Source organism: Martes martes, assembly GCF_963455335.1.
Source record: "Martes martes genome assembly, chromosome: 1".
Lineage (NCBI taxonomy): Eukaryota > Metazoa > Chordata > Mammalia > Carnivora > Mustelidae > Martes > Martes martes.
The window spans coordinates 202,560,118-202,584,032 of NC_137888.1; the positions used below are offsets into that span (position 1 = coordinate 202,560,118).

General features: G+C 51.3%; 1 protein-coding gene across 2 annotated transcripts in view; it reads right to left on the reverse strand.

Annotated features, from left to right (window-relative positions):
* Positions 1 to 23,915, reverse strand: part of UPF1 (UPF1 RNA helicase and ATPase) — a 37,156-nt gene that overhangs the window by 5,907 nt on the left and 7,334 nt on the right. Inside the window, exons 2-18 of one of the 2 annotated variants that reach the window (XM_080800158.1) lie at positions 17,044 to 17,186; positions 15,346 to 15,435; positions 12,958 to 13,125; positions 12,452 to 12,632; positions 10,596 to 10,757; positions 9,863 to 9,947; positions 9,580 to 9,678; positions 9,038 to 9,146; positions 8,732 to 8,891; positions 8,494 to 8,612; positions 7,856 to 8,020; positions 7,628 to 7,742; positions 7,004 to 7,147; positions 6,131 to 6,344; positions 1,998 to 2,115; positions 1,441 to 1,597; positions 663 to 805 (exon numbers count right to left, since the gene is read on the reverse strand). In XM_080800158.1, the coding sequence (XP_080656284.1) occupies positions 663 to 805; positions 1,441 to 1,597; positions 1,998 to 2,115; positions 6,131 to 6,344; positions 7,004 to 7,147; positions 7,628 to 7,742; positions 7,856 to 8,020; positions 8,494 to 8,612; positions 8,732 to 8,891; positions 9,038 to 9,146; positions 9,580 to 9,678; positions 9,863 to 9,947; positions 10,596 to 10,757; positions 12,452 to 12,632; positions 12,958 to 13,125; positions 15,346 to 15,435; positions 17,044 to 17,186 (2,372 nt within the window). Of the gene's footprint in view, positions 1 to 662; positions 806 to 1,440; positions 1,598 to 1,997; positions 2,116 to 6,130; positions 6,345 to 7,003; positions 7,148 to 7,627; positions 7,743 to 7,855; positions 8,021 to 8,493; positions 8,613 to 8,731; positions 8,892 to 9,037; positions 9,147 to 9,579; positions 9,679 to 9,829; positions 9,948 to 10,595; positions 10,758 to 12,451; positions 12,633 to 12,957; positions 13,126 to 15,345; positions 15,436 to 17,043; positions 17,187 to 23,915 lie in introns of both variants that reach the window. The other variant, XM_080800157.1, reaches the window with a different exon arrangement.

Consider the following 23,915-nt stretch of genomic DNA (forward strand, 5'->3'; position numbering starts at 1 on the left):
GGACCCCCATACCCCAGTGCTGGCCACCAAACAAGACAGCAACCTAGAAGGGGGAGGCAGTAACAAATAACCACCAATGTGCCCTGACGGGGAAGGGAACCAATGGGAGAAGCGAGCCTGACTTCCGGCTGGTGTGGGGGTAGCTGTGGTCTGGTTTTACTCAAACATGACAAAGAGCCACCTTATTCTCTCTAGGTCCCTGGTGCTATCATCATCATTTCAAAAAATAGTACATTCTAGGGCTAAAAACATAGACAAGACCAAAAGATAAGATTTGGGGATTAACTGTCTGCACAGAGATACAAACTGCACTAGTGGCTTTTGAGCTTAGGTCAAAAGGGCCTAGATGACCCTGCCCACAAAACTGAGGCCACACAAGCCCACCAGGACAGGAAACAAAGGCATCTCGTCGGGACGCCTTCTCCCTAAACTACTGCTTGGGAGCACTCTGACCTCTGGCGCTGGCGAAGCCCAGTCCCACCCGCGTGGGGCGCAAAGTTCAGCTGTGGTGGTGGGAGAACTGGAGGAGGCAGCGAACCAGGCCGGCAGCAGCCCTTGGGCAGACCTTCCTGGCTTCAGGGAAAAGTCAATCCGAAGAATTCCCGTGGCAGGAGGGAGGCATCTGCCACCAGAAAGGCCCAACGGGACACAGTGTTCCATACCTCGCTCTGGTCAGGGCCACATTAAGCCGCCTGGGGTCGTTTAAAAACCCGATGCCTTGGTGCTCATTGGCTCGCACACAGGAAAGGATGATGAAGTCCTTCTCTCGCCCCTGGAATGCGTCCACGCTGGCGATCTCCACCTCCTACAAGGGACCCATGGTCGCAGTCAGCCAACTGACTACCTTCAAGGACCCTCAGACTGTGGGAACATTGTTGGGATAAACTGTCCAGTCCCACCAAGGAGCCTGGGACCTGAAGCCTGCAGAGACCCCAGCGCCAGCCTCCGGCAGCAACGAGGGAGCCCCTCTGGCTGGACCTACCCCCCCCGGGCTTTCCCGGTCCCCAGTCCCTCTCTCCTGGCCTTCCTGTGCTCTGGTTGTTTTTTTAACTGTGGCAATTTCCCAATAATAAAAGCATACAACCTTGCCGCAAAAGCCCTTAGACGGCACCCAAGTTAACAAAATAGAGACCACCTGACATGGTCACTTGGGCGCTACTTCGTGTTTTGGTTCATCTCTGCAGAGAGAGAAAATTCTATGGTCCCGCACCCTTCCAGCACACACACCCTGGTTGCTTCACACAGATAATGGTGCAAGAGTGAACGGCATTTTCATGACCACATAACATCCACCATAAGGCCAGCGGGTAATCATACCATACGGCTCAACTTGGAAGTATTTTCAGTTTTGCTCTGAAAACCATCCTGAGAAAAATCCGAAGGAACACATGCCCTCCCAGGACGGCGGCACCGGCCACAGGCCCAGCTGGGCACGCGCACCTGGTAGAGCTTGGTGTGCAGGGAGCCGCTGAACTGCATGTACTGCACCAGGTAGGAGCGCTGGCCCTCGTATGGGGTGATGATGCCGATCTGGTCAGGCTTGGCCCCCGCCTTCAGCAGCTTCGTGGTGATCTTCTCCACGTTTGCAGCTTCCGTCCTAAGAAAACCCACCTTTCAGTTCCTCAGCTGCCCCCGTAGGCCCGGAGACCAAGGCCGGAAGCCATGGGAGGTGCAGGGTGGTTCCATGTCCAGGGCAGCCCTGAGAAGGCTTTGCCCACTGTGCCCACAGCCACGCTCCCCACCATTTACCAAGGGAGTCAAAGGGGATGGGGGAGGCTCACATGTGAGCTTAGCAGTATCTGCTCAATAGAAGAACACACACTGAAGATGCAAAGTGGAAACAGCTGCTGGTTTAGGTGTCCACACACAGCGGGGACAAGGAGGGCTAGGAGAAGCTTCAGAACCACGGTAGAAAACGAACACATGCACGGCGGCTAGCGGCTACTCGCCAAGCTGCCACTGAAGCCGGCAAACACTGAGGGCGAGTCTCCGCTTACCTGTTCAGGTAGGAGGTGCCTGAGCTGGCGATCTCCTCTTGGCCCTGGGTCACGTAGAAGAACATTGGCTTATCAGGCTGGGGCCACTGGAAGTCAAATCCCTTCTTCACTCGGTCCGCTATCACCAGGGAGGGAAAAGAGGCAACACTTCCCATTAGAGAAGAAAGCCACCGCCCATCCTGACAGAAACCCGTGCAGAAACCCGTGCTACAGCAGTCAGCAGCAGGCTTCAGGCAAGAGACCCCGGTCAGTGGGGCCCTGAGGAGGCCACCCAAGCAGGTCCAACTGCCCCGAAACACCTCGGAGGGAGTGAAGCTGTGCATACCAACACCCAGCTGCCCACTGCACAAAGCTGGCTCACTCAGTGAACGTTACCTCCCCGGCTGGTGCTTTCTGTGGCCTGTTTAAGAAATCTCAGCCTACCCCAGGGTCACGAATACATTGTTTTCTTCCAGAAGCTTTACTGCGGTGCCTTAAAGCCCCATAAATCCCTCCAACTGGCTTTTATGGATGACACTGCTGAGTCAATCCCTTCCTGTCACAGACCAAAGTCTTCGAACGGGTGGGTCTGCCCCTGGATTCTACCTTGGGCACCGTGCCCACACTACCCAAGCAGCAGCAGCTCTGTAGTAACTCGGGACATCTGGCTGTGTAAGCCACCACCTCCACGGGGCTCTTCACGTGCACCCTGGTTATTCTGGGCCCTGTGCATTTCCTTATAATTTCAAAAATTAGCTCATCCATTCACTTGCCCCACTGACCTCTTTGGGAATTTTGGAGCTGCATCTAATCTACAGATCAGCATGAGAAATATGGCGGCGTTTTTCCATCAAAACAGCCTAACACCAATGATCCACTATATGTCAAGCTGAGAAAGAGTCCACGTCCATCTCTATCCTTCTAGCAAGGGCAGTAGCCAACCGGCTAGCTCAGTGGCACATTAGCCCAGGGGTTGCTGGAGAATGTTTGACCACTGGGGGTGGTGGGGGCCAGGCTGGTCTATTACGGCCTCCAATTTCTGTAGTGCAAATGCTCCCACCACAGCTGATGTCAGGCTACCCCAAGAAGGGGTCTGGGTGGGTGCCAGCACTGCCTTGGACAGGGGCCACCTTGGACCTCAAGGGTGCTTCTGGGAATTAGGCTGTATACTGGGTTTAGATATTAGTTATACAGGGGTGTTCACTTACAGAAGACTCACTAAGCTGAACACTTAGGACTTGGGCACTTCTTTACACTTTAATGAAGAATTTAAAAATGTGTATTCAGGGTGCCTAGGTGGCACAGTCAATTAAGCGTCCAACTCCTGTTGTCTGCTCAGGTTGTGATCTCAGGGTCGTGAGATCAAGCCCCGCGTTGGGCTCTGAGCTCAGCATGGGATCTGCTTCAGATTCTCTCTCCCCTCTCCCTGTCCCTCCTGCTCATGCTCAGTCACTCTAAAATAAAAAAATTTTGTTATTATTGTTTTTTTTCTTTTCATTTTTTTTAAAGATTTTATTTATTTATTTGACAGAGAAATAGCACAAGTAAGCAAAGTGGCAGGCAGAGGGAGAGAGAGAAGTAGGCTCTCTGCTGAGCAGGGAGCCTGATGCGGGACTCGATCCCAGGACCCTGGAATCATGACCTGAACCGAAGGCAGTGGCTTAACCAACTGAGCCAACCAGCTGCCCCTGTTGTTTTTTAAAGATTTTATTTATGTATTTGGCAAAAAGAGAGTGAGAGAGGGAACACAAGAAGGGGAAGGAGGAGAGGGAAAGCAGGCTCACGGCCAAGCAGGGAGCCTGATGTGGAGCTTGATCCCAGGACCTTGGGATCATGATCTGAGCTGAGGAAGATGCTGAACAACTGAGCCATCCAGGTACCCCTGAAATAAATAAATCTTTAAAAAAATAAATATATACATGTGTATTTAGCAGGTGCTGACCATGTGCTGGGCACAGAGGACAACACAGGAAGAAGCCACCACCACCCCTGCTTCCTGCCCCCCAGATCTGCCACCATGGAGGCAGGCAGAGCAGGGCCAGCAAGGGTCAGAATCAGTGCTGAGCGTGGCTTTCCCAACTTGTGTCAAATTGCAAACAAGTTCCTTGTGCCCTGGCCTTTCCTAGCACCACCACCCAATGGACCAGCAATGCTGTAAGCGTCATGGTGATGGGAACACTCAAAGTGCCATCAACTCCCAGGACCGCATGGCACCACAGCGGCACAGCTTGGCCAGGCGCACACGCTCAGCCTCCATCTCACCTAGATGACAGGCCAGACAAGGCCAACATGGTAGGCTGCTGGCATTAACCAGACATTAAGAACGCCAGTTTCGTGGCGGCTGGGTGGCTCGGTGGGTTAAAACCTCTGCCTTTGGCTCAGGTCATGATCCCAGGGCCCTGGGATCGAGACCTACATCGGGCTCTCTGCTCAGTGGGGAGCCTGCTTCCTCCTCTCCCTCTCTGCCTGCCTCTCTGCCTACTTGTGATCCCTGTCAAATAAATACATAAATAAACAAACAAATAAATAAATATCTTTTTTAAAAATGGAGAAAAAAAGCAAGCCAGTCTCAGGGGGCGCCTGGATGGCTCATTTAAACGTCTGCCTTCGATTCAGGTCACGATCCCAGGGTCTTACGATCAACCCCCTGCATCAGGCTCCCTGCTTGGCGGTGGCTCCCTCCCTGCTCCCACTCCTCCTGCTTCTATTCCCTCTCTCTCAAGTAAATAAATAAAAATCTTAAAAAAAAAAAAAGAATGCCAGACTCAGGACCCCTTTATACGCCCTAAAAAGTTGAGGAATCCAAGCAGCTACCATTTTCATAGTTTACATCTAGTGACATTTACTACATTTTAAACCCAGAAACATAAAATACTTATGAATTCCTTTAAAAATAAACATATCAGTGAAAATTTTTAATGAATAGTAGTTATTTCCCACTAAGATATACATCTCGAGTTTCTGCGACTCAGCTGTGGCTGACTGCTTCTGTGCTCAGTCTCCCATCAGCCCTCACAGTAAGACAACTGGACCTCACAGATGGACGGAGTTGGAAAAGGGAAGAATGTTTCATAACTTCCCCACAACCATGGGATTCTGCCTGACTCCACACCAAAGCTACATAGGAGGTCACCCTGCAGGTTGGTGATGATGGCTTTTCTCCTCTGCCTGCCCTTGGGATGGCCTCTGACTTTGTAACATCCTTGTGGGCCATCAGAATGGGAAGTACTTGTTCACCAAGTCAGAGCTCCCAAAGACTCACACACTTCACAGACACTTGTCACTACCACAGATCTCATCAGAAAAGCCACTCGGCACTGGAGAGACTTGGTAGGCCCAGATCAGGGACATGAGTTTTCCAAAATTCTGCTTTTCATTTTGAGTCCTCAGGTTTTATCACTGGAGATTGTCAATTGTTTTCCTGGAAGCCACAGGCTGACTCACTTTGATCATTTCTGGGAAAGAACCTGCTGAACACCCCAGTCTGAATGACCGACCATACTGTGTCCCTGAGTCCTTTTAAAAACACCTACCATACCTGCCAAGTGTCTTAGAAGAGCTCCCTACCTCGACATGCACAGGGTCATATGGATGTACACAAAGTGAGTATGCGTCACTGAGGCATTTCAGGGTCTTGCCTGCTGCAAGCATGTGGCAGTGACGACACATGGCAGTCTGGCAGCACTGTCCCCACTCATGCCAAGGCACCAGCCAGCAGCCCTCCAGGGTTGCCTCTGCATCCTCAGCACGAGCGTCCTCATAGCAAAAGGGCACACGATGCCTCAGTATTATCACGAGAGTAGCTCTGACCTCCGTCCTGTGAAGCCCCAGGGCCCGGGTTTCAAGAACAACGGGTAAGGAGTGGGAGGAACAGTCAGCTCTGCCACCTCCCGTTCTGTCCGCTGTGCAATAAGCCCCCGGTATGAGTTCTCAGGTAGTGACTCTGCATTTTACCAGGTCAAGCTCCCCCTTGGCCACATGCCAAGGATGTCCCACAATCCAGGGTGGACACGCCATCCCGCAGATCACTGTACCTCTCTGAGGTGCCCCTTACACATGAGTGATCACCACATAAGGCCACTTAGGCAGCGACAACAGGTGTCATCTCGCCAGGATGAGTTCCCTCCGGCCCCCCACTGCGGGCTGAGCACTACCTGCAGTGACGCCATTCTGGAGGGAGCCCTCGTAGAAGATGTTGGAAGGGAAGGCGCTGAGCGCAGGGTGCATCCGGTACTGGACCTGCAGGCGGATGGGGCGGATGCCCAGCACCACCAGGCGCTCGAAGAGCGACTGAGACAGTCCTGCCTTGGCCGCTTTCTTGCACATCACCACAGGGCCCAGCTGGCAGTGGTCGCCCACGAGGATGAGCTGTGGCGAGAGGCCCACACAGGTGAGGAGCTCAAGTATGAAACAGGAGATGTCCGCGTCGGCGGGGGGGGGCACGAAAGGGCCCTGGTGCTCTACGACCACGCAGTCACATGGGACTCAAGCAGTAAGAGCCAACAGCACGGGAAACCGCCCCCACATCAAGGTACTCAGCTTTCCCAAACAAGCTTGGTCAAATCACTTCTCTTTTATGAAAGACCTCCATTAGCAAGGCAACAGCGTTTGTCGTAAAAGCAAAAATCTTATGATTTCTTTTGGTTGTCAGAAACAGATACTACCGGAGGTCTTTTGTAAAAGCAAAGCGGTGTAATATGAATTTTCAGAGAGCAGGGAATATTCTTCACTTTATCCCATTTTGGCTTGTAAGAGGTTTCAAGGCAGTGCTTTACTGTCGGATAGCAGGGGAAACCTACACATGGAAAACAGACTTGCACTCAGGACCCACAAGAGGTGTTCTGTGGGGGAACCCATCCTTCCAAGAACCCCTCAGTAAGCCCGCTGGGCACCTCTCTGCTCTGCCAAGACATCACACAGCACTACAGAGCATTACCAAAAACAAACCCCCAGAGCTGAGAATGACACAGAACTGGAAAGAGAGAACACACACTGCTTTTCAAACAGGACGACGGTGAATGGCCCACCTGCTTGGCGCCAAGGACCACAGGGACCATGCACTCTGGTTCAGTGGCCTGGGTGCTCTCGTCAATTAAAATGGAGCGGAACTGCATCTTGGCAAGCCTCGGGTCCCCTGCACCCACACACGTGCAGCAGATGACATCTGCGTTCTGAAGACGAGAGCAGGCAAAGCATCAGGGAACCTGCATGGTAAATGCTACCAGGTCCCCAAGGGCAGGTGGAACAGGGCACTGGTTTGCGCCCTCCCTGACACCTATGGAAACAGGCCGCTGTCCCACCTGGACAATATCTACATCCAGGCTGTAGTGGCACTACATTCTGAGATCCTAACTGATCTAGCTTCATCACGAAAACCTCTCAGCACAGACATGGTTCTGTGCCTCAAGACAGCCTCCGAGAGGCAGTGCTGAGCCGAGGAAACCTTGCTTGGTTTGTTATAAAAGAGCAGAGAATGTTCCAGACCCACCTACAGGCCAAGATGTGCAACCACTGAGAAGGCAAACGTGGGAGGTATCAACGTTTTCTCAAAAGCAAAATAAACTGCTGTAAAGGTGCCATGGTCCGCCCGGCACACTGAAACAGGTCCCACAGTCAAACGGAACCGAGCAGCCCAGTGGTTAAGAGCTCACCATGAGCAGCTCCCTCTCGGCGGTGCGCTTCAGGGCCCGGTACCGCTTCTCGTCGGCAGAGGACAGCTCCCCCGTCTCGTCCTTCAGCTGCTGCAGCTTCTGCAGCTCCGGCATGCTAGAAGCACCGTGACATGTCAGCAGGCAGGGGAGCCAGGTGTCACCAGGGACCACGCCAGAGACCACGCCCAGGACACGTGCCACGCTCGAGGAAGGCTACCCCACACCCACCTATCCATGTTCCTGATCTGGTTGTGCAGGGCCAGGAAGGACACTGGGGAGTCAATGGCCTCACGGCTCTTGGCGCAGAGCCGCACGACCTTCAGCCCAGTCTGGTGGATCTTCTCAGTCAGCTGGTCCACAGCTATGTTACTTGGAGCACAGACAAGCACGGGCCTTCAACACAAGGTGAACAAATGTCTCAGAGCTCAGCCAGAGGAAATTCAGGAAATGCTAACCGCTAGGACTGTTTTTCAGACTCCCAGACAATGGAGTCCCCCAACTCGTGACCTAAGACTAAAGCCAGGAGTGAACAAAGCTGAAGAAGCAAAAAAACCCAACTGGTCTGGAGCTTCCAACTCCCACCTGGTTGACACATTTCTCATTTGCAGCTACGCTACTAATGGAATCCTGCATCCCTACCCCCTTGGCGCCATAAAGACTCTCGAAGCTCCGTGATGTGTACGGGCCCGACACCTGCTGCCCCACCACGGCCCCTACTGGAGCAGCAGGCTTGCTTGGGAAGAGCAACCACAAAGGCCAGATCTCATACAAATAATGTAAAACCCAGTGTGCCAGGTAACAGGGGCCCCCAGGCGTCCTGGCAGACAGGTCTCTCTCTTCCCACCTTGGGCTGCCCCGAGCCCTACCCATTGCCCTGCCGAGCGAGGTGGTAGACGATGGTGGCAGAGGTCACTGTCTTCCCTGTGCCCGGTGGTCCCTGGATCAGACTCAGTGGTCTCTGCAGCACAGTCTTGACAGCATAAACCTTCAGATAACAGGCAGTCATGAGGCGGCAGCCGGCCCCGGGGAGTGGGGGGAATGCCCACCCCAGCAGGACCTGCTGGCTGGGCCCGCACTGCGCCGCGCCCCGGGGCAGGTGGGCACCTGGGAGTGGTTGAGGTCAGGGAGCCCCTGTGCCGTGAAGCGCTTGGGCAGCTGGCACTTGATGATCACGTCCTCCACCTCATGCCCGAGCAGCTTATGGTAGATGTAGCCCGAGACAGACGTCTCATCCACGGCGAACGTTTTCAATGCACTCTGCATCCTGGAAGGAGAACTCGAGGTCGGCGACGCGCACAACACAGCCCTCGCAGATAAGGACGATCACTCAGACGCTGGAGGCAGCAGCTGCGCCCTGGGCCAGGCACAGAAGCAGAGCCAGCAGAGCCTGCAGGGCCAAGGCACACATACCTATCAAATGAGGTGGACTTCCACACGAAATCCACCTGGAAGTTATGCGTCACCTCCACGGGCGCACCCACGCTGCTCCGAAGCTCAATGGCGATCTCATCGCCATAATCTGTGCCACTGAGTTAAGTTTCGTCGTCGTCAAAAGCTGGGTTTACCTTTCCGAGGAGCCTTCACTGGGTTACCGGGGAGAAAAAACCTCCTCTGTGCCAAATATTAGCAGACACAGCCCGCCTGGCCCACACTCACCAGCAGATGCCACTGTGGGGTCCAGGCCCACCTCCCCCCCGCCCCCAGCTCCCGTGCCCTCCCTGTGAGCGCCAGGGCAGCGCCCAGCATGAAGCAGCTGCATCCCAGCTGGGGTTCCAACTGAGCCTCCAGAGCCCTGGGGCGCAGAGCTGGGAGTGCCCCCACAGCACAGCTGAAGCAAAGACTCAGTGGCAAACGCCAGTCAGAGGGGCCCCCGAGCCAAGGCCACCTACAGCGACCCCCACGCAGGCCACCTGTGCTCAGAACGAGTTCACCCATCTGTACGCAAAGGATACTATCAGGGACCTTGATGACGTGGCCGATCCCTTTCCACAGGGGTGCCAGATCCCCTTTGTACCTCAGGCATATCTCATCCCCCTGCATGAGCCGCATGTCTTACAGAGAAAACACAGCAAGAAAGTTAGCGTTTTCAACACATGCCGAGGCTGCCACCATGAAGAGTTCAAATTAAGGGACACTTTACAAGGGAGAAACTAGGAATTTTATGCTACTTATGGTCACAAATATTTTAAAACTTAAAATCACCTCTTAACCAAATTATGACTAAATCCTCATTACCAGAGTCAGTCTTGGGCAAAGTGAAGTAGGCGATTCTCTTCTTGTTAAGGCCCAGGTCCCACCTGACCGTGATGTTATCTTGAGTCTGAGCACATGAAAAATAAGAGCCCTGTTAGCCTGAGACACAGACACGGGCCTGGACTCCTCGTGTCTGGGTTTCCACAGCTGCGCGCCCTACGGCGCCCTCACGAGCCACGATGTCAGGGTGCCGTGTGCAGCAGCCAACCGCCTGCAACACCAGCAAGGGCGTGTCCGGGACAGAAGCCATGAGGACCCCCAGAACCCGCTCCAGACGACCAGGAGACCCCCACACGACGGCTGCTCTTGGAGGCGGCTTCTCTGTGAACTGCGGAGGGAGAAGCCGGCGGCCGATCCTCGGAGCTCCCGCTTCCTACACGTGCTCTTCATGAGACCGGTGCCAGGAGTGCCCTCGGCGTGCCACGGGCTCCTCAGCCCGGGCTCTCGCAGCCGTGGGCAAAGGCCGCAACCCTGACTGTGAGGGATTTTGGTTGGATTTTAAATCAGAAAATACTCAGGCCGGTGTTTAGCTCCGAGCAACCAGGCATCAGCCCAAGGGTCACTCCCTCGCCTGCCCTCAATCCACCGTCCGTCTCCGGGCACTGCGCCTCGGCCCACGTCAGCATCCGCCGTTTGCAGAGGAAACCGCCCTCCCCAGACCTTAGGAGAGATGCTGTGTTAAACGACCGAAACCCTCCTGCACACACCACATCACCTGGGACTCTTTCAGTTTCTTATCGTAGTCGGCCTCCAGCTTGACCAGAGGCCCGAATATGTTCTGGTACTGGTAGGCGTCCTCATACCGCAGGAGCACGTGCTGCGGCTCCTCGTCCACACCTGGCTTCTCCAGGTCCTCCAAGGTGGCAGAAGGATTTTCCTAGAAGACAAGCACCGCGCCTGTTCTTCCCCATTTTCGCCTATATACGAAAGGAACTACAGGCAGGCTCACTAGTCCCTAGAAGAGCAAGGCCTATCTGTCACCTGTCAGAACAAGCTCACAGCGGCATCATACAGAGGGCACCGCTGTCGGTGGCGTCTACCCCACGAGGAGAGTCCTCGTATGGGTAAGTATCCGGGCCACAGGGACACAGACACCGGCCTGGGTCTCTGCACACCCTTTAGTCGTTGCCATTGTGGTTACCCCTCCCCCTGCCCAGGGCTAGACCAGCAGGGTAAATACTGGTGATGTCACCCCAAGGACACAGCCTGACACGTCTAGACCATCAAATGGCTACGTTCCCCAACAAACGCCTAGCCCCTGAACCAGGAGAGAGAATATCGCTTTTGGGCTGCCAGAAGACCACTAGTTCTCTGGCTGCGTAAACAAAAGGGGAGGCCCTTCCTCCCCCAACTCCCCAGTTTCCTCCTGACCCTGTGCTGCACCAATAGGGGTGACACACTCTTCTCTGGCAGGGACAGAACAGTATCTGGGCTGTGTGGCTATAAACAGGAAAAGTCAAAGAGTTCTGGGGAGCCCGGGTGGCTCAGTCGGTTAAGCATCTGCCTTCCACTTGGGTCATGATTCTGGGGTCCTGGGATCAAGTCCTGCATCAGGCTCGCCGCTTAGCGGGGAGTCTACTTCTCCCTCTTCCCCTCCCCTCTGCTTGTGATCTCTCTAATAAATAAAATCTTAAAAAAAGGGGCGCCTGGGTGGCTCCGTGGTTAAAGCCTCTGCCTTCAGCTTGGGTCGTGATCTTGGGGTCCTGGGATTGAGCTCCGCGTCGGGCTCTGTGCTCAGCAGGGAGCCTGCTTCCCTCTCTCTCTCTCTCTGCCTGCCTCTTTGCCTACTTGTGATCTCTGTCAAATAAATAAAATCTAAAAAAAAAAAAAAAAAGTTCTGGCCATCCAAAAATTGAAGCAGAAAGGTACCTTGCTAGAGACACTTGAGAAATATTACGACTTGCACTCGAAGTGAAAATAAATTCACATTTAAGATTTTGGATTATGGGGTGCCTGGGTGGCTCAGTGGGTTAAGATTTTGGATTATACAGGCACTTAATTAAAATTTGTAACCCAATTACTAAAACTTTATCATAAAAGCTGAACAGCCAGAACCAGAGAAGGGCTTCCCTAGAGAACTGGGTCTGTCAGGCAAGGCAGACACCCCACCACGCAACCAGGAAGCCCCTCCCCTCTGCTCATCCAGCCGTTGTGGGCCCTGCCTCTCTGATCTTTGTGACCTGGACCCCTTTTCCCCTGAACATTCGCCCCTGGCCTGGGGTCACTCTGGCTCAGACACGTTACCGGCCCAACAAGATCTCCCAGCACCCTCACAGTCCTGTCTCCCCAGGCCCGGCTCCTCCTGACATGTGTACCCACAGCCGTTCAGGGTCAGTTCTGCTCTCCCTCTTCCTCTGCAACAAGAGAAAAAATTCCAACAACCAGAGCTGTCCTTTCCCAGAGGCCCAGCAGAAGGTGCCTGTGGGATTCCACCAAAGGGCCATTCCAGGTAGAGACTGCAGTCTCTCCCTCAAGTTGCTTCCGGAATCTCCTGTTCCAAAAACACTCCCAGCAGCTCTCCCTGGACAAGAACCACACTGAGGCGGTTTTGTGTTCTCAGCAGGCCCTCACCTTCCAGAGCTCCTCCAGCTTGTTGATCTGCTGGGCGGTGATCTGCCGGGCCCGCAGCTGCTCCTGCTCAGAAGGGATCTTGACCAGCCAGGAGAGGAAGCAGCGGTCCTGGATCAGGGGCTGCCACTGGGAGCTGTCCCAGTTGATGTCCTTGAGGCTGCTCTGACTGGCGCAGGGCTGCCTACAGAAACACCGAGGGCAGGGAGAGCCCAGGTGAGGATGACCTCCACCCACAAGGCTTACCTTTCATCCCAAAGTGACCTTCCCTACATCTTACTATGTGATCGCATTACCTTTAAAATGTTAGTAATACACTGCCTCTCCCCCATGCACTTGAGCTCTGAACTCTCAAAACTCCTAACGCTGTTGTTACAGAATTCTTTTTATGATTTAACCAGAACACACCCCAGAAGAGTTACTCAGCATTCCCAGTTCTCTAACTAGCCCCAGCCCCCAAATATCCTCACACCTCTCCGCCCACTGGGGCTAAATGCCCCCCCCCTCACCTGCACAGCAGCACCACTACTGAGTCGGCCTTGGCAGGGATGAAGCCGAGGAGGAAGACATTGCGGCAGCCGCAGTTGTAACACTCCAGAACTGTCTCCCCCAGGGGCCCATCCTTGTGCAGAGTCACCTCTTTGCATTTTGCCCTCACGAGGTGATTTACAATGTGGCTGAAACCAGGAAATGATAAATAGTTAACACCCAAAGTTTGGCTTTTCACCACTTCCAATTTTCGAGCCCCCCGTTAAAAGTTCCGGTACCGTTCACAGTCCATTAGCAGGGGCGGTCACACCTCATCCATCTGGCGTCCCAGGGGACCAGCCCGCCCCTGAACTGGCTCCCCACTGAGCGCAAAAATCAATCCGACTTGAACAGCCTTTAAGGAAAACTTTCCTAACATGTTTCACATAGTTCCTGCTCCTTTTTTTTAGTTCCTGCTTTCTGAAATCCTCCGTACGGGGCCTGAATGAACCTATGGCTGGGGCCAAGGCTGCTGTCCCGGAGAAGCAAGAGGTCCGCCCCTTCCACGGCTCCTCTCTGCTTGCTGAGGCTTCTCGGCTGCTGCTGCTTTCCATCGCTTCTCCGGGTCCCTGTGCCTGCTTCCAGGAGCAACAGCCCCTCCTAACTTGCTGCAGGCCAGGAAACTTGATAACCAAACATATTAGAAATCTGAGGGCAGTAAAAAATATAGAGCAGCGGGGCTCAGGGCTACTCTCAGGAAGTACAGGGCCGGCTCTGAACCGTCTGAAACCGCGCTGTCCCAGCTTCTTCCTTGCTGCCGCGTGGCCAGGAATCTGCTGTCCCTCCCATTTCCGGGACACAGCTCACCGACACCCAGGGCTTGTGAACTCCACCTAAGACAAGCCGGCCTCGCCTGGGGTCCAAGGGTGGCGCCCGTACTCTGCCTTAGTCTCTCCCAGCTACCTACAGCCTTGCTGCGGGTCTGTCAGATGCTGCCCTGCCGCACCTCGGGGAAACCCCTGCTGTTGCAAGCTTCAGCTCAGGCTCCACATTCTAACCCTCTCTGGCCTGTTTTAGCCCAGGGAGCCAGTCAGGTTATCTAACCAGCTGTCATCACTCTCTGTACCCACAGAGCACCCACTCTTCTGAAGCTGTCACAACTGGGCATTTTACCAGACTGACTTTCTCCCATCTTTTCTACACCCACCTCACCCCATTATATTGGAAACTCCCTGAAGGCAAGGCAAGTGGCTGCCCCATCATTTCTACCATCTGGCTTCATGCAAACACTCAGTGCTGGCTGATGGAGTCTGTTTTCTCTTAGAGGCCTTTCACTAACTTCCCTGATCTTGGCTCTGCTGACCAGAAGATGGGGTTGCCAGCTAAGAAGTTTTATTTAATTGCTTTTCCTGAAGGAGAGGAACTAATGCAACCACAGTAATGATGAAATTACGCAGAACATTCTCAAAATGGGACATGAATCTGGTTACCCTGAAGATGCTTTTTCTTTCAAATCTTGAGAATTAAACATTAGCCCATTTTGCCTCACCCAGAATCCCACAGTTTGCATTGCTAACTCTAAGACGACACGAGATCTGACCACTGTGTCCTCAGGCAGCACAAGATGGTGAGCCCTGGCGTGCAGCTGTGGAAGACACAGGAAGGGTGGGGACTCTGTGCAAATAAACCTGCCTGTGGGCTTTTGTCACTGTACGTCTCCAAAACACAAACCCCAGAAGATGCTGCTTTCTTGCTAGCAGCCTGGAGCCCTACAAGACTCTGCTCTGCTTCTCTGTGACAGTAGTGTGAGCTGTCACACAGCACGGCAGCTCTGGAGGAGACACCAGGACTGGATTCTGTGCTGGAATCCAAGCACCGGCACAAAACTGGTCTCACCCCAAACAAAACGCAAAAGAGACCCAGTCACAGCTGCTGCTGATCAACAGCAGGAAGGGAAGCCCAGAGACGATAGTCAAGTGAACTTAATTTAATCCGATGATTCAGGATCTGGCCCATATTAGCCTCAGGACTGCTCCGATGAGCTAAGGCCAGAGGGAGCCTTCTCAGGAAGCGGCTCCCATGGATGCCCATTACTGTCCTGGGAACATCCTCCCCAGGCACCCAGTAATGAAGATGAATGGGTGTGCCAGGAGCTCATCTTGCAGAAAAATATAAATAAAAACTGGGAATGAGAATTAAGCCAACCCTACTTGCATTATAAAAGAACCACAGAGAATAAATCAAGGGTAAATACATTAAGGCATTCACACACCACCATCTGTTTCAAGTTAAACCAGTCACAGAGGAGGGAAAAAACCAGGTTTGTTAGCGTGATTTTATATTGTGCTTTTGCTTCAACATTTCCATAATTTACACACAAATCTGAGCACAGCACTGATTAAAGACACATGCGCGGTCTGATTATCTACCTGCCAGAAGTATTTCCACGCCCGTTACAGAACCACTTCTTGCTGGTGTTACAGTAAACCACGCAAGCAGGATCGTGTATTCCGCAGTAACTAAAAAAGTCAAAACATCAACAGTTAAAGCTGGAAGGTCTCTCTCTGGTTTTAATTTGGCAGTATGTAAAATTCTTTCCTCTTACAACATTTTTAAATTTTTCATTAAACACATACTCAAACCCAACGATCCCACTAGCAAAATCCAATCAGTTAACTGCAGAGGCGTCCTGATCCTGCAAATGCAGGGAAGGGGTACAGGGTGCTGTGGGGCTTCCCAAGAGAGAGACCCTAGGAAACAGCAAAGCCCCTGCCAAGTGGGGGATGAGAGCTGTGGAAGGTGCCAGGGGAACCCAACAGCAGAGGTCTGACGCCCCAAAGCAACCCCTAGCTACCCCACCTTGGACTTAAGTCTCAGGAGCCCTGACTTAGAAGCAGGGAAATCAGCATCCCTGGCTCTGGGCACACAGAATTAAGCTGGGACCACGCTGCGTTCACAAGACGCTCCACTTCCCAGCAGAGGGCACCATGCTCCTGGGAACGCTCAGCTCAGACCCAGCAGCAGAGGGTCTCCGGGTGCTGGTTGCAGCCTGAGCTCAAGCTTCCAAGGAGCACTTCGAGAGAGCCCCCAGCCTCATTCTTCTGAAAACCAACAAACACTCAAAAACAAAAACCGGCTCAAAACAGAATTCTGTATGTGTATGAAGCCAAACCTCAGTCTCAAACTAGAATGTGCCCGGCCAAGAACCTTCCCTCCAACCCCCACACCATGGGGACAGCTGGGTGGGGAAGGGCATGTGCAAACTTTAAGCACCTGCAGCTTTACCAGAACCACTTCACTGGCAAATGTGTAGATAACAGGAACACGAAAACATCATTAACACATATGTAAAAACATTCGTAAGCAAGTAAGAAAAGAGCCAAAGTAAAGTTAAAAACAAAAACCCAAAATAAAGTAAAAAAAAAAAAAAAGTCTCCCCACAAAGCAGGGAACGAGCAGCACTCTGTCCTGTGGTGGATACAACCTTCCGAGGAGCAGTGGCCTGGGAGGTCAGCAAGACAGTGACATGGCTCAGGCCCAGAGTGGCCCTGACTGGCCAAGTGCCCTGAACAAGATCAATTCATCTCTTTTGGTTTCAATTTCCTTGTGTATGTGTAACAAAAAACTAAACACAAGTCTCATCTTATGGGTCCAAACACAAGGGAGGGGTCCTGTTCTAGGTGAGAATTCCAAATTTGGTCAACAAGCAGTTCTAGCCACTGGCTATTTAATACCAACTTTTTGGGAATTTTGAACTCATCAGAGAGGCAGATATTTTAAAGTATCCTACAATCATCTGTTTGTAAAAGAAATCTTAGCTGCTGTTTTTACTCTCTAAACCCAAGTCCTCACCAAATGTAAGTTCATTTCAAATGAGTGAGTGGGACAGGTACTGGGACCCACCAGGACCTGAGAGAAGGCCTCTGGGTGAATCGGGTATCAGAGAGGGCTGACCCCACCCTCCTGCCCAGTAACAAGGACTATCTATACACTGGCCTGAAGAACCTTCTTATTTTGTACTACCAAATGTCACAATCCATCATCTTAGGTGGGCTTCCAAAGCCAGCAAACCCACTCAGAATGCAAGAACTGGGACCTAAGTCCGTGCCTCCACCATCGGCACTTACCTGCAGGCATGTACAGGGAGATCCTTAGTGTAATAGGTATCTTCCTCATCTTCTTCAAAGTTTAACTCAGCCAACAACTGGCTGGTCTTGGCCACGCTGTCATCCACGGCCCCATTCTGCAGAATGCCCTCTGGTCCACCGACCTATAGCAGAACAGCAGCATCACCATGCAAGGCTGCAGCTCTCCGCCCCTTAGACCAGGCCCACAGCTTCCTCCCAAAAGAGCAGCCATGACGACCTTCCCATGAAGCGCTGGCTTGCTCTCCACCTTGAGAGAGTTCAGCTTCTTCTGAATGGACTTTTCACACTCTCCCACCTCCCTATTAAACCTACCTGGCCAAAAACAGGGTGCTGGTGGCCTAGGTCATCCACCCTGCCTCCTGCATATCCAGGCCCAACCCCACCTGGTCACGGAGCCATGACCAAACCAGGATGCTGAAGATGACGCTTTGTTCCCATGACGGGGGGGCCACAAGGAGCAAGATGACTTTATACAAAGCAGTTGCAATCCCCTCTGGGGACAGTTGCACAATGTCAGGTCAGAAGGCCTGGAATCCCACCAGAGTGAAGGTTCCCGCCAAAGCCTAAGCCAGAAGAAAAGGCTGTGTCCACTGGAGATGTGAGAGAGCAGTTCTCCCATTAGTCAACATATTTCCTCCGCTGCCAGTTGCCCTTTCCAGAGAGCAGTCTGTCTTCATTATGAATTAGAAGTTCAATGTTTAGGATAACCTTCTGAACTCAGGCTATATCCCTACTACACATATTACCTTTTATATGTTACAATAGCAAAAAACGTACGAACAGGCAACTTTAACAAGTCATGAATTTCACAGGCACTTCTGCTGAGCTCACATGCCCATTCAGAGGCACACGGACTCAGTTTGCCAGAGTAACAGGCATTCCTAAAGCCATCTCCAGGAACCCTGGGTGGCAGTCAACAGTCCTTGTTATCCCCCGCCGCCTCCTGTGGGGATGACACATCTCCCACATGAGGCTGGGTCAGGCAGCAAGGGCATGGAGTGGTGACAAGGACAGGGAGGAATGACAGGAGCCCCAGGGCAGGTGCCAGGTTCCCCTGAACTGTGGGAGAGGATCAGACACCAGCCCCCCTCCCTCCAAGAGCCCCTGCCACCTAGGGCCATGCCATGTGGGGCCAGCTCAGGCCAGTGCAGCTCGGTCCAGCAGTGCCCACAGGGCCTTTCCCTCTCCACTGCTCCAGCCAAGTCACCTCTAAGATTCTAAAGACAGCAGTTTGGGGATGCCTAGGGGGCTCAGTCAGTTGAGCCTTGGATTCTTGGTTTTAGCTCAGGTCATGATCTCAAGGTCATGCGATTAAGCCTGTGCTTCTGTGCTCCGTGCTGCTGAGTATTCTTGGGATTCCTTCCCTCTTCCTCTCTCTACCCCTTTGCCCCCTGCTACTCACAAACTTGCACTCTAATAAATAAGAAAATAAAATCTTAAAAAAAAAAATAAAGACAGCAGTTCATTTGGGGATGGAGAGGGGGCAGGTGGGAATGGGGGGGATGTTGCCCCCTAGGGGGCATTCTGGAAATTGCAGTGGTGAATTTGGGTTAAGTAGGGGGTCAACATCTTTGTCTATTATGGTCTCAGCCCAGACCAGAACCCCATTTCACAGCTTCTGCCACTACTTTAACATGCTTTTTTCATGTAGGCAACAACTAGGTTAAACGCAAGAAAACTACACTTTGTTTGGAAAAAAAAAAAAAGAAAAATCAAAATCAACTTTTGAATTTTAATGCAAAGATGGTGCTGTAACATAATTACAAGCACTTCTTTGGGAATCCCTGATCTCTTTTTAAGACTGTGTGCAAACCACTGTAACCACTTTTTTTTTTTTTTTAAGATTTTATTTATTTCTCAGAGTGAGCACAGGCAGACAGAGTGGCAGGCAGAGGCAGAGGGAGAAGCAGGCTCCCCACTGAGCAAGGAGCCCGATGCAGGACTCTATCCCAGGACGCTGGGATCACGACCTGAGCCGAAGGCAGCCGCTTAACCAACTGAGCCACCCAGGCGTCCCAACTGTAACCACTTTTAAGTGCACAGCTCAGTGGCATTAAGTACATTCATATTATTGTGCAACCATCATCACCATCCTTCTCCAGCACTTTTCCATCTGCCCAATTTTCATCTGTCCCCATTAAACACCAGCTCCTCACTCCCCTCCCCTAGCCCCCGGAGCCCACCATTCTAACTTCTGTCTCTGTGAATCTGACTACCCTAGAGACAACATATAAATGTCTCATAGTTTGTCTTTTGTGACTGGCTTGTTTCACACAGCACAAAGTCCTCAACGCTCATCCATGTTTTATGTAGCAGGTGTCAGAATTTCCTTTTTTAAGGCTGGGGCACCTGGGTGGCTCTATCAGTTAAGCATCTGACTCTTGATTTCAGCTCAGGTCATGATCTTAGGGGTGTGAGATCAAGCCCCATGTCAGGCTCCGAGCTGGGTGTGCAGCCTGCTTGAGAATCTCTCCCTCTCTCCCTTTCCATCTTCTCCCCCAACTGCTGCACATATGTGCTCTCTCTCTCCAAAAAAAAAAAAAAGATTTTTTTTTCCTTTTTTAAGGCTGAGTAACATTTCACTGAATAGACACACATTTTGTTTATCCACTTATTCTTCAGTGGGCACTTGGGTTTCTTCCACCTTTTGGCTGCTCTGAACATGGTATACAAAGACCAAGTCCCCACTTTCAATTCTTTTGGGGATATGCCCAGAAGTGGGCGTGCCACATCTTATGGTAATTCCCTGTGTAACTTTTTTTTTTTTTTAAGATTTTATATATTTATTTGACAGAGAGAGAGATCACAAGTAAGCAGAGACACAGGCAAAGAGAGAGGGGGAAGCAGGCTTCCCGCTGAGCAGAGAGCCCGATGCGGGGCTTGATCCCAGGACCCTGAGACCATGACCCGAGCCAAAGGCAGTGGCCCAACCCACTGAGCCACCCAGGCACCCCATCTCTGTGTAACTTTTAAAAAGAAACTGCCATAGTATTTTCCACAGAAGCTACATTATTCTCCATTCCCACCCATGGTGCACAAGGATTACAACTTCTCCACAGCCTCTTCAATACCCATTATCATTTTTGTTTGTTCTTAAATAGCCATCCTAATGAATGCGAGGTGATGTCTCTTAGCGGTTTTGATCTGCATTTCTCTGATAGCAAATGAAACTGAGCATCTCTTCATCTGTTTGTTGGCCACTTGTATATCTTCTTTGGAAAAACATGAAGTCCTTTGCCCATTTTTAATCGACTCTTTGATTTTTTGAGTTGTGCTCTGAAATTCTGATAGCTGGCTATCACTTCAAAAAGTCACCTCTCTGTTTCACAACGCTTCTCCTGACACATGCAGTGGTAATGCTAGTGTGAGGCCACCCGCAGGGGCCACTCCTGGTGTGACGGTGCCCAGGCACACTCACTGATTGGTCTTCCGAAACTGTGCAGCCAAGTTATGGCACCTGGATTTCACTTGAATGGCAGTGAAGGAAGTACACATATCACAATACAGAAGGCAGCAATTAGAAATCGACACTTATGACCCCTTAAACCCAATAAACTGGTTTATCAAGTATTTGAGGTAACAGAGTTTTTAAGAATATTATGAAACTTGAACTTCTTTTTACTTGATCTGAAACTATTCTTTCCATAGCTCTGGTAACCTGAGCTTGGATAAATGGGTATTGACACCTTCTATGACTTAACTTTGATCAGCTTTCACCTTTCCAAAGAGAAATATGCTACTTTTCCAACCTAATCTCAGCAGAAAAACTCCGTAAAACCTAGGATCAACAGAGGGCTAAGAAGGTAGTCCAGTAAGGAATCAGCATGCGGGACCCCCCTCTCAAGCTTAGAATGGTACTTAACATTTTTAAATGGTTGGATTAAATAACTAATAATATCCTCAATTTTGCCTCTTGTCCCACAAAATCTAGAATATTTACTATTTAGTCCTTTAAGGAAATGCTTACAGATTCCTTGTCTAAAACAACTCATAAAATTTTTTACCAGGCTGCATAAGCTTTTACATATAAATAAATGCCCTTGGTGATATCTGAATATTTACTTCCCTGAAATAACAGAATTAGTACCTAGAGTAATATAGAAAAGTGCACACCACCCAGGTGGCCTCTTTCAATCCACTCCTGCCCCATCTGGGCCTCAGATCCCACAGTTCACCTCCCCTCCTCAGGGGTAGGCTTGAACCAGCAGAGCACACATCCTGACCAGCCACACCGGAGACTCCCTGCACCACAACACACCCCTTCCGATTAATAAGGGGCAGGAAATTTAGGTCTGCTGTCAGAACTCTTGGGAGACAACATGATACAGATACAAGGTCAGGTAGACTTTCCACACCTCTCTAAAGCTGGGGAGGCTGGAGAGAAGAGTCCAGATTTCCCAAGGTCCAGCAGCCCTCTAGCCTCCTGGTTGGGAAACGTGTGCATGCGCCCCCCCGCCCACACATCCACTTCCAGCTCCCACTCAGCCCCACTCCTCCCTAGCTATGATCTGGCCACAATACAAACTGACTTCTACAGCTGGCTTGTTAGTTTCTCCCTCTACTCTCTGGAAAGTTTTAAGATAAACATTAACTTCAAAAATACATTTGACCTTAGAAACCGTAATTAAATTAGTTAAAACAAAGCACTAGAGAGTGCCCAGCAGAGAAGGTCCACAATCGTGCCAGGTGACATGACGGGAGGACAGAAGGGACCTTGTCCTCTGAGGTTATCAACCTCGCACTTCCAGCCAGGACCCCAGCGCCTGCTAGATTGAGGGACAGGACCATCCCCATCCCACCAAATGCAAAGCCTAACTCCAGGCACCACATCACTGGGAAAACGATTCCCTCTTCACCTCTGCTCTAAGTCCTATTTGAAGTAAACCTATGAGCTGCTGAGCTGATCAAGGCCTGCAGACACTCTCTGCCAGGGACCGTTTCCTACAACTGACTACAGAACTCAGACTGTGCACAGCAGAGTAACAGGAAGAGAGGTCACTTCAGACCCACAGAGGAAAAGCATGTAAATTCAAAAATTACTCCTAAATGTGCTGGTAAGAACTTTTAGGCTACATATTTTTACACCAAAAGTACTGTACCACTCAGAAAGAAATGGATCTTTCACAGTCCCTCAGTCCCTGAGTCTGCCAGTGCCACAGGATCTTTGCACTCACTGTCCCTTGGCTTCTGCACAGCTGGCTCTTGGTTCTTTGGATCTCAGTGCACAGGGCATCTCCTAGGGAGGCCTCCCCTGACCCATCTGTGGGGCCCCATAGCAAGGGTCCCTGCTATCACCCCAGCACCTAGAAAGGAGCCCACACCCCAGGAGGCCCTCATAGTGTAGGCTGTATCTTCACATCCAAAGGCCTAAAGGCTGGAATATAAAATAATTCATCAAGTATTCTTTTATCCCAAGGTTTAAATAAAGAATGGGAAATCATCTTTCCCTCAGTGTGGCCCAAGGCAGGGGGAGAGTGGCAGAACCCCTGAGCCTCACCTCAGAAAAAGGCTAACAGAAGTTCTGGCCTCCCCTAGCTTCTGAGAAAGTTTCAAAACTACAGAGAATGAACACCTCACACACCTGTCACCTGGATCCACCAGTCACTCACATTTTGCCATACTTGCTTTGCACACACATGTTTATCTTCCCGATCCATTTCAGAGTCACAGGCCCCAAGACAAGCACTTTCTCCACACAAATCACAAGCCTCCCACTCAGGAATAATATTGATGAAGCCAACAGAATACTGCTATCTAATAAGCATAGTCACAATTCCCCAACATCCTAATGTCTTTTATAGTTTTTTACATTCAAGACCTGTTGATGTCTCTTTAGCCTTCAAATCATTGGTTTTAACCACATGTAATGGCTGAGAGTCAACCATTTCTGACCCACAAAGATGACGTCACATGGTCCCACTCGAGAGAGTGGTCCCCAGGTTCTGGATGAAAAGGATCTTCAGGGACACCTGGGTGGCTCAGTCGGTGAAGCAGTTGCCTTCGGCTCAGGTCATCGCCCAGCATGGGGGGGGGTCCCTGCTCAGCGGGGAGCCTGCTTCTCTCTCTCCCCTTGCCACTCCCACTGCTTGTGCTCAGTCGCTGACAAGTAAAATCTTAAGAAAGAAGGAAAGAAACAAACAAAGAGGAAAGGAAAGGAAAGAGAAAAGGATCTTCACTGGCCTCTCCCTTTATAGTAGACCCTTTCTCTGGTCAGCATGCTGAGTTCAGCCCTACAGCTCATTTCAATGCTCCAAGTATCCTTGACATGTCCAAAGCCTCCCCAGCTCATCCTGGGCTGCCCCTGCCTGCCCAGCCCTGGGGATCACCACTCTCAAAGGAGCCCACTCCACACCTGCAGAGGGCAGCCAGGGTGTGATGGGAGTTCAGTCCAAAAACCAGGATACTTCACAGGACAATGACCCAGACTGAACCCCACCTGAGAGGTGTTAAAGGAAGAGGAAGGGGCTGCCCTGGAGAGCGGGACCAGGAGACAAGACAATCACATTAACACTGGACCTCACAAAGAACCAGACCCAGCCAAGCCATTTTCTGACTAGTGAGAATCTGACTGTGGAGATAGGGAAACCCCATGTATTAGATGATCCCAGAAAAACTACTGTCGGTGCTGTTCCTCTGACAACAGCAGTGCTGTGACAGAAGGATGCCTTTTTTTTTTTTAATTTTTAAGATTTTATTTATTTAATTTAGAGAGACACAGCGAGAGAGGGAACACAAGCAGGGGGAGTGGGAGAGGGAGAAGCAGGCTCCCTGCTAAGCAGGGAGCCCAACAGGGTGCTCAATCCCAGGACCCTGGGATCATGACCTGAGCTGAAGGCAGACACTTAACTGAC